This window comes from Arachis hypogaea, chromosome 6, assembly GCF_003086295.3.
Source record: "Arachis hypogaea cultivar Tifrunner chromosome 6, arahy.Tifrunner.gnm2.J5K5, whole genome shotgun sequence".
Lineage (NCBI taxonomy): Eukaryota > Viridiplantae > Streptophyta > Magnoliopsida > Fabales > Fabaceae > Arachis > Arachis hypogaea.
In genome coordinates, this window is record NC_092041.1 from 91,417,006 (window position 1) to 91,427,676 (window position 10,671).

General features: G+C 35.1%; 1 protein-coding gene across 1 annotated transcript; it reads right to left on the bottom strand.

Annotated features, from left to right (window-relative positions):
- Positions 1 to 214: 214 nt before the first annotated feature.
- Positions 215 to 9,481, bottom strand: LOC112696925 (protein RRP6-like 2). Its single transcript, XM_025749875.3, has 14 exons — positions 8,607 to 9,481; positions 7,865 to 8,020; positions 7,033 to 7,191; positions 6,875 to 6,958; positions 4,687 to 4,766; positions 4,496 to 4,546; positions 4,271 to 4,379; positions 3,844 to 3,926; positions 3,687 to 3,732; positions 2,826 to 2,913; positions 2,520 to 2,728; positions 1,277 to 1,501; positions 1,032 to 1,115; positions 215 to 838 (listed from the first exon to the last, which is right to left on the bottom strand). The coding sequence occupies exons 1-14, from the start codon at positions 9,159 to 9,161 to the stop codon at positions 692 to 694; spliced, it is 2,076 nt and encodes a 691-aa protein (XP_025605660.1). The 5' UTR covers positions 9,162 to 9,481; the 3' UTR covers positions 215 to 691.
- Between the last annotated feature and the right edge of the window lie 1,190 nt (positions 9,482 to 10,671).

Here is a 10,671-nt window from a genome sequence, read left to right on the forward strand (position 1 = left end):
AATTACGCCAGCATTTTACACTTTAGATTCAGCATATTGGGCAGTATTAGAAATCAAGGTCTTTCTACACAAATGAGCAATTCAATAACTTATGCACGAGTTAACTCATTTTTTTAAGAGTTACTATATTATTTGCCTATAGAGCTTTGTCCCAAACATAACCTGTGACATCAACTGATTATGTTACTGCCGCTGCAAATTTTTAATTGCAAGATTTTAACAGCTTAAAGGCATGATCTTGATTTTGCTCAACATGGACTTCCAAAGAGTGAGACAATGAAGTCAACATCTGGATTTCTCATTAATTTTTGTACATAGAAGAACATATTTTTTTCCACTCTTATCAGTTGCGTTATATAAATTCCCAAAAGCTGGAAAGTCAGCTACCTGCTAACTTTCTGCAACACCAAATTTTGAGGTCGAACCCGACTTCGTGCTATCCTGAATCCAGTAGCTCCACAAGATGATGAATCCTAACTATCTCCTCCAAAATCAACTTGTTTCCTTGCCATTTTACAATTTGATGAATTCAGCACTTAAGTCTGAGGTTACCTCGATCCTTCTAGTTTTGTTAATTTGAATAATTGACTGAAGCTTTTTTTACCACCTTCATGAGTGTTCTGAGAGAGATGTTGACTCATCTTAAACCCCATTTCCAAAAGAGGATGTATTGGAATTTTCCTTACGCTACTCATTCAGAGCCTAATAGGTTGTTCTGAGTCATACAGCCGGAATCTATACTGGAGTCTATCATCACTGTATCAGCCGACACAGCAGCGGAAACTGGCTCCAGCTTGACTGACATCCTAATGCGATCTAGCTTGATCTCTTCCTTGACCTAAGAAGCAGCAGCTTTGGCTTTAAGTATGGGAGCAACTAATTATATATAGCATACAAATTCACAAGGTAGTGTAATCACACAAGCCTCATTAGATGATTCAGAATTGCCAAAAATATGTAAGAGAAATACTGGTTTACATCCTCTGCATGTAAGAGACATACTTTGTAATGTTCCAAGACAAAAAGCTAACCTTCTCATTAGGATTAAGCCTATTTCTTGAAGCTGAATCGCCTGACAGAGCATCAGCAATAGCATCAATAGGCCCTCCTACTACCTGTACATTTGTTACATCATCCCATCAACCATCAGCAATAATTAGATTTATGCTGTTCACTCAGGCCAAAACAATAAAATAGCATCAATGCGAGTAAATTAAAACTTTCGATTTCAACCATAGGTGCAGAGGAAGTGCATCAAGGTTGCACTAAGACTCACCTGTGGAAGCTCTAAAGTTAGACAACTGGATTTAATTTTTACTTGTCCATTCATATCTTCATGCTGAGAGCAATCCTCCTTCAGATCATAAGAAAATGGAAGGGTCTCTGAGATATTAACACAGGTTGAATTATCAATGACAGTACTTTCTTCTTCGGGTGTATGTTCAAAATCTAGCAGATGAGAAGCTTCTACTCCATCTTCAACAGGAGCAGCATCTACGACCTGTAAGGTGATCATATAGGTTTTGATGCACACAATTATAACCAAACAAAAATCTGAAAATATCAACAATTTTTAAGCACTCAACTGTGTCAATTAGGCTAGACCAGGCCATTGGGGGCCTAATATAGTGAGGGGCGAGATCATAGGCCTAGTCCAATACTATGCGGACATGGGTTATGCACTTATGCAGGCCAACCAGTTAGTTGGTACTCTATGTATACATACATTTGACTATAGTCTAAAAATAAAAATTTCAATAACTTGTTTAACAAAAGATACTAATTTCAATAACTTATTTAACTTTTATAAAATGACAAATATTTACTTCTAATAATTTTTTTTCAAAAATAAAAATAGATTACTATATGTGATAATGATGTGAATGGAACTAAGGCTTGTAACTTTAATAATTGATTTTGGTATCTCGGACTTGCAGGCTGACTGTAACCAAACCCCACATTGGCAGAGTGCCAGAGTCAAGTCAAACTTATTTTTCACTTCAGTTTTGTTGGTCCAACACACATTTGGTCGAGATTTTCAGGTCAGCTGATCAAGCTTATAGAGAAAGGAAAGACGAGAAAGTGAGGAAAATAGAAGTGCTTATAGATATTTTATGAATAATTTTTCAATTATTGAATTGTAAATTATGAAATTGGATAGTTCATACACATAAAGAACTTAATCCTATATAACATTGGGGAATTAATTAAGAGCCATACTAACAATGACACAAGATTTGTATTTTCTATCTCATTGCATATTACACACTGGATACAGGTATGATAACAGACTATATACACACCTTGTGTTTAGTCAGATTGACTTAGACCGCTCATCTTGATCATATATATAATTATGAACAAGCTTCCAGGAAAAGAAAAATAACCACCAAATAGTTAAGAAATAAGATTAAACCAACACTATGGAAGTCCCTGTATAGTACCACACGTACATAATATCAAAAAATACAGTCAAATCATTTCTAGAAACTTTTAACTGTAAAATATATATCACTTACACTTGCTTCTTGTGCTGCTTTCAATCTTGCTTCCTTCATTTTTGCAGCATATGTTTCTTTCAAGCGTAGTGCCGCTTCTTCAAAAGGAGCAGCATTTTGAATGGCATGTCTGACAATGTTGACAATGACATCAAGATTGTGATCAACATATGGGAGCTTTGATGATGTCAATCGCCGAAGACCGCTTATAGTAACAGGCATCTGCTTTGCTTTAGATGATATTAACAAAGTTTAGTTTGATGTATGTCCACAAACTCCTACTTGTTAGACCAACATTCTCCAAAATCTTCCATAACTTTTATTTACCTATTTCAAGAAGTACTTTATTTGGTAAAATAAAGCCAGTACTCTCATCTTCTGAACGAGCCAAAATGTCCCGCCATTCATTAAGCCCCTGCCAGCCACAAGAGTAAAATATTTGAAATATAATGTATGGGCCATAAGCAACGAATGCTACTATTTCTTTTGGTACAAGTGTGTGGCAATTTTATGAACTCTAGACACTGCACCTGGTTCATGCTGTATTACATGTTCATACCTGGTTCATTGGTTTATGTTTCTAATTAAACTTATGTCATGCAGTTTGCTATAAAAGAAAGTATATTTGGGGGCCCAACCAAATCTGTTTCTCATGATAGAACCCACCTTCAGCATGTTAACCATTCTAAACTAGTGCCAGCTGGGTTACTAAGAAAATAGAAGGCAAAAAAAAAAAAAGAAACAAAAATGCATCTGTATTAGAGAAGATACAAGAACAACATGCAGTATGCTTTATCTCCATATCCGTGTTGTAAAACTTGAGGTGGATATGATACTAGACACTATAGTACAAACCTGTCATTTTATTTCATTAAAATATAGAATTACCCCTAGAACACCATAAGTACAGGGTCGGAATCACTTTTCCACACTTGAGTGAAAGAGAATCCTGATGAAACCCTAGCTCCATCCTCCCCCCTCCCAAAAAAAACAAAAAAACAAAAAAACATCCATGTTTCTCTTCACAAAATAGGACTGACCAGTAAGTCCAAATCTTGAAAAGATTTCGCCACGGGGTACATAGACACATAACAAAACTGGTGTTCAACAGAAGAATCAGACCCATTTTCATTTCCCAAGTAACTGAGCGTATGCGATAAACAAATCAGAAATTGAAGAGCAACTTACTGAAACAACAGCAAGCTGCTGAGCATTAAAACCAGCCCCCAGCAACCTGTATATAAAATAGTAATTCATCTTTTGTGGACACCTTTTGGGAGGAACTAAATGAGTAACAGAAACCTCAACAGACAAATACTACATAAGAATAAATAACATTACAAACCCATATATATGAAGATACGAGTCTTCTGTTAGAAGCTCTTTCTCATATAGTTGCATGCAGACATCATAACTACGCTTGTAAACCTGCCAGTGACAATAAATGAAATTTAAGGGAAAAATAAACAAATAAGTAGATAAATAGAAGAAAAAAAATCATTAAATCAGGCAGCCAGGTACTCAGCAATGGTTTACATTTTCTTTCTCAAAAAGCTGTTTTGCTGTTTGATTAAGGGAATAAAAAGAAGGATGTATAATTAAAATATTGACCAGGTAAAAGTCAAATAGGTCACCAGCAATTGCATGCTTTCAGTATCCTTTAGAGTGCAAATAGTAGAAACAAAGCAGTCTAAGAGAACAAAGTAGGCCCACAGCTTAAGTAAAGGATTGATAGATTACTTGCTCATCTAGCTAGTTTGATATCAACTTACCTCCACCAGAGGATTTTCAGAACTTTCAGATTCCTTGGACAAAGCAAATAACTTGATTCTCAGTTGGTCATATATATACAGCAGATAGTGTGTATCTTCTCTGCCATATCTGTCATCAGAATAACAGTTCATAAAAATTGTAGTAATTAAACTGCAGGGAGAGTCTACAAATCCATGACATCAGGGAATAACAAGAATAAACAAGGAATCAAAACAACATTGCACCTTATCATAACATCAGGAAGAGGGCGTTGTCTCCAATCTGCATTCTGGTATCTGCAAGGAGTTGAAGAACATCAGCAAGAATGAAAGGAATAAGCCAAGCCACAGACATTAAAAGATAATTAAAAGATCTGTGTTCACGCAATAGAACAACTCAAGGAAGGGCAACTCTTAAAATAAACAACACAACTTACTCTTTGTTTGCAGTAACCCCACACAAGTGTAGTAAAAGATATTGCAAACTAAATCTCTCCAATTTTAACACCCTAGAAGCCTGAACAATACAATCAATATTTCAATACATGTGTTTTAGATATATAATAATGCAAGAGTGTATAGCAAAACATGGGATGACGGAAAGCTAAAAAACTATACAACTTGGTTCACCATTTCTTAAAGCAGTGTTTGGTTAGCGTCCATGTCAACCAGAGACATGTACACGGTGGTACATGTCTACCGGTTTTTTTGTTGAGACATGAATCTCTTTAAAGCTGCTTACACTAAGACACAAGTTTTGAGACAATTTTTCCCACTTTGGTCCCTGATTAATTTTTAAAATTTCAGCTTTGTCCCCTAACATAACCCTAATCCCTCTTATCCCACTCTCTGCTCCCCCCTTTTTCTATCCCTCCTCCTTCTGCCTCCTAGCTCCCCCCTCTGCCACTGCCTTCTCCCTCAACCCTCTTTGTCTTCACCGCACCTCCTTCCTTCTTCGTATTGCACCTCCGTCTCGAGTCGTTATATGCCTTGCCTCTCTTCCTCCTCCACGTCCACCTCTCTTCCTATTCATGTCATCCACCACCATCACGTTTTCCAGATCTGCACCGCATCCACCTCTGCTCAACCTTCACTGCCTCCCTCTCACCTTCCTTTCTTTTCCTTTTCAATCTGTTTTAGTTTTTTTTTTCCTTTTCTTTAAAAAATAATTGTTGAATTGTTTATTAAATTAGAGTTGTTGATGGTAATAATTTAGCTTGAGGTTGAAAAATCCCTGGTGGTGATGGTGAAAAGCAATCTTGGTGGTGGTGGTGGTGGTGAAATAGTGGTTATAGCATAGAGGGTAGAATTGACATTTGGTATAGCCTATTGTGTCTAATGCATCATCACCAAACATAGCAAAAAATTTGTATATCTTTGTGTCTAAAAGACACTAACCAAACACTGCCTAATATCACAGAAGAGACCAACGCACAATGAATGCATGAAATAGTTTTCATTTATGTAATTGTCAAAATGAAAATAAATTTCTTATTAGATCTTGAGGTTATATGACTAGCTTACAGCCAATAGAGAATCCACGAAATGCCTCAAAATAGTGGTGATGGTGATGGTGAAGGTGATGGTGAAAAGCAATGGTGGTGGTGGTGGTGAAATAGTGGTTATAGCATAGAGGGTAGAGTTGACATTTGGTATAGCCTATTGTGTCTAGTGCATCATCGCCATAGTAAAAAATTTTTGTATCTGTGTCTGAGAGACACTAACCAAACACTGCCTAATTTCACAGAAGAGGCCAACGCACAATGAATGCATGAAATAGTTTTCATTTACGTAATTGTCAAAATGAAAATAAATTTCTTATTAGATCTTGAGGTTGAGGTTATATGACAAGCTTGCAGCCAATAGAGAATCCAGGAAATGCCTCAAAATACTAACATAAAAAAACAGCTAGCTATTTTTCCCATTTCAAAAGCACTCATATAATTAAATATGCAGAAACTCGTGAAGTAACTAGAGCAGACCAGACAAACAAGGAAAGGCTCAATAAAACACAAAGCACCGATAAATCTCACTATAGGCTCAATTCAAGCATTTTGTCCATTGCTGGCAAAAGTACAATGATATATTATTACTCCCAAGGTAGTTGAAAATTAGTGGTCCCAAACTCATCCAAAATGCATACAATCATGTATGACTAGTTTAAAAGATAGATTAAAGAGACAGTTGAGGACTTAGGATCTGCTGAGATAGTGTGCTGAGCATCTTTGGAGCTGAGTAGAGATTTCATACTTCCATCAATGCGGAGTTCATTCTTTTAAAATTTTATGACTGCAGGCAGCATGATATGGGATTCATTTTCTAGAGTTACTCTATATTTTCCTTTACAAAGATTTGGTTTGCCCGTAATGAAAGCCAAATGAAGGATGTGGAGTGGTGGTAATGGAAAAAGAATATAAGGACAATAGAAATTCAAGGAATTTAGTTGTAAGTAAAGCACTTGTTGGTAGCTTGAAGATCATTGAGGTTTTATAGCAGTTTCCTGTGGAGATATTGGCACAAGGTAGATATAAGATATGCATACTTTCCTCTCTTTTTAGGTTAGTTTACCATTGTACTATTCTCACCATATTATTTTATTTGGAATTATAATTATAATACACAAACCTGGCCCGTGTCAAACATATTACAAACATATATTCCAAAATCCCGTTGCAACCACACAATATCTCGATCTGCTCCATGCAAGACCTGATTAACCATTAAAAGGGTCAACACAAAGAAGCAAAATTTAAATAAATAAACATCAAGCATGTATATCAGACCTTCTTCTTTGTAGGGTCCTTAAAGACTTCACGCAGATAAGGCCCAACATGGACACGGAGCTTTAAAGTATCTACAATAAAATCCTCAGTCCTGGTTGAGATTTGCATCAAGCAAGTCAAACCTTGGAATGAACGATATTGATTATGTTCCAAATCCACCTAAATATCATAAGAGAATAAGAAAAAAGTCAAAAGAATACTATAAGTAATATTATAGGTGCAGTAACTACAACAAACTGAAAATGTTGGTCCAATAGTTATACTATATGAATTGAAACAAAATAGCATTCACAAGACAAAAGAAAGAGCAAAAGAACTACATAGCACAAAAACAAAATTAAATCATCTTAACCTAAATGCATTTTGAAAGGGGGAAAAGATCCCCAAAATAACGGACTATGATTGACAACTAGGTAAACATAAATCCAAACAACACAATTATGAGATCATATCTGTGATATTTAAGCATTGAGCATATCACTACATTACTTCAATAAATCATCCACCATGTTAAGTACATAAATCACAGTTTCCTATTTTCGTTTTCAGTTTACAAGATTTTTTGAAGAAAAAAGAGAAAGCATAATAAAATTGTGTTTGCCATTTCACTTTTCATGTCACATTCCAGAAACAGAAACACTACAGAGATCGAACACATAAACCAAACAGGAGGGTCTATCGCTAATTTCGTTTTTGCTCACTCGCCAATAACTGTTCAATAAGCAGCACATAGCAGAATAGTTAACTGGATGCAAACATAGAATCTAGTGGCATAACAAGCTATGAAAAGGAAAACTTTTAGCAACACATAACAATAGGACTTATGTTTTACCGCAAATTCATCAGCAGCACGCAGCTTCGCAGCCAATTCCTTCAATCCTTTGACGTCCTCCACTAGCTTGAAAGGAGTGCATTCCATTGCAGGAGGCTTCATTGGCACTAAACCCTCAAGATTTTTATCAACAAACTCCAAATAAGAGTGTTTCTCCTGAAATGTAAATTAGTTATAATAATCATACAGTAATTCAATAAAAACATGGTAATAATATAATACTGATAAAAATACAAAAGCAATAAAACTAACACAAATAAATAAGAACCAAAATTTTGAAACATTTAAGCATAGCAAAAACAAAAACAATGAAAAGAAATGTAAATTTGTTTGCAGATAACCAATGAAATTATGCAAAACAAGTTCAGCCAGCCAATAAAATATAAAGGTTCAATACTACCAAGTCCGACACCAAGATTTAATGCCAATAAAGACGAGGGAAAAAAAAGAAAAGATTATACTTATTTAATAACAACCATTACTTCACCAGAATAACTACGTGGGCAAAAATCGCAGTAAACTTCATGGTTTATACTTGCATGTAGTAATGTCACACATAAATGCAATCCAAAAATGTTCTCCCCATTTCCTCACCCCACAAGTGTATCTTCTCCGCTCAGGAGAGAGAGAGAGAGAGAGAGAGAGAGAACAAAAATCAAACTTCAATATATCAACCAAATTCCAATGTGCATTGTGGAAAAAAAAAAGGAACAAAAAAAAAACAAGAAAAAGAGAAACACACCAAAGGATGAATGAACCTCTGATCATCCTCACTCTTCTCCAACCAAATATGCTCAAACGGCACGTTGGTGTTGTTAACGACAATGTCGTACACATCCTGAGGCTTCCTAACCGTGGCTAAGTGAAACGACACCTTCGGCTTCGTCGTTTCCGTAGTCCCCGCTGCTTCCACCTTCTTCTTCCCAACACCACCTCCCTCCTTCTTGACTCGAACCAACCCGAACCCGTTCTCCAGCTCCACCTCCTCGAACTCCTCGTCCTCCTCCCTCGCCTTCCGAACCTCGCTCACTGACTCGTCAAACCATTCCAAGAGCTCATCGTTCATGTCAACCACCCACTCGTAAGCATCGTCGATGTCGGACGGGAAATCCACGCCGGTGTTCCATGCATGCGTGGTGACGCCGATGCTCTCCAGCATCGACTGCGAGCGACGTGCGATTTCGTCGATCGGGCGCTTGAATTCGTCGAAGTTGAGGTAGAAATGGTGGAAGCTCTGCTCCGTCGGGATTCGCTGGGAAGAGCCGGAGAGCTCCTTTAGGTAGCGGTCGACGTTCATGGCGATGACGAAGGAGAATTGGTCGGAGAAAATGAAGGCTATGGAGTTAGGGTTTGCGCAAAATCGGCATTGCTGTTTGGGAATTTTGGGAACTCTGCGTTTTGGTTTCGGAGACGGAGAGAAGAGTGTGTGTCTTTTTGTTTTTTTTTTTCCTTCCTACTTTTTTGTTTGTTTCGTTGAGTTTTGAGTTTTGACTAACAACTGAAAAAGCTCAGAATAATGAACGAAAGTAAGAAGGCAATGGAAATAATGGGTCTCAAAATTGGGCATTGCAATGATAAATTGATAATACTAAATTATAGTCAGAAAAATAAAATTACAATTTTGCTAACGAATATTTTTAAGATACTAAAAAAAGAATTTATATGAAAAACTGATAAAAATTAATTATCGATGAAACTAAATACATTAATTCTAGTTTTTTAAATAAAAAAAGTTTTTCTTTTGCTTACTTAACAAAAATTAATATTTTTTATCTTTAAAATAAATATTATTTTTATTTTAATTTCATAAAAAAATAATATATCTAAATAATTTTTTTATCTAAATATATTAATTTTTTAGAAAATTATAAAAATAAAAATAACACTTATTTTAAAACAGAAGAAGTAGTAATCAAAATCCATTAAAATAAAGATTATTAAATTATTATTTGATATTCAATTCATCTATCATTCATCCTGTGTTACTTTGGTAACATCATTGAAAGAGGTGTTGCAGAATATGCAATCCAACTAATCTAATAGTAGATGATGAATGAGTTGTCACATCATCACGTGCTATGTGGTAGGCAAATATTTCTTATATTTAGTTCAGTCTTTCGAGGCTGATTTTTTTAAATATTGGATGACAGTTGATAATACATAATTATTTTAAAATTTATAAAATTAATGAATAATTAGTCAATAAATTAATTATTATTTAAATAAATTAAAAAATTAAATTTTATAATTTAATAAAATAAAAATAATTAAAATATAAATTTTAATATTAATTTTAAAAATTTTGATCTAAAATTAAATTAAACAGATCAAATTAGATAATTAAATTCATATTGAATCTAAGGCCGAACCCAATTCACCTAATATTAAGAGTTTTATTCTTCTTTTTCTTTCTCTCAAATAAAACACAGTTTGCATGAAGAAAAGGGAAGAATATTCAAATCCTTGCTCAAATCTTCTATTCCACATATCTTTTTATTCGGAGTTTTGATTGATGAGTCATTAGTGGCCGCGCATTCTTCACGGAATTCTCTACAAAATCCACCGAACAATTTGGTAAGGAACTTGAGATTTCATGCCCAGTTCATACCTCTTCAGTTTCGAATTTTAGGATTTTGATTTTTTGAGATATTATGTAATTTTGATATTTATGATCAAATTAGTCTTGAAAACTTACTGGGTCTTATCCCAAATTTCCATTGATAAGGTGAGAATTCTCTAGATCTTGTGAAATTATTGGTATAGCGAATCCTATATTGATTTAGTAATATTTGTATGGTGTTAGATTG

What these genes read in the sequence shown, in the direction of transcription:
- LOC112696925 (XM_025749875.3), bottom strand. Translation starts at nt 9,161, where the DNA reads ATGAACGTCGACCGCTACCTAAAGGAGCTCTCCGGCTCTTCCCAGCGA. An exon ending in AGCAGCTTGCTGTTGTTTCA is followed by an intron (nt 2,914 to 3,686) that starts GTAAGTTGCTCT and finishes TGTGGCTGGCAG; the next exon opens with GGGCTTAATGAATGGCGGGA. An exon ending in TAAAGTACTTCTTGAAATAG is followed by an intron (nt 2,729 to 2,825) that starts GTAAATAAAAGT and finishes TATCATCTAAAG; the next exon opens with CAAAGCAGATGCCTGTTACT.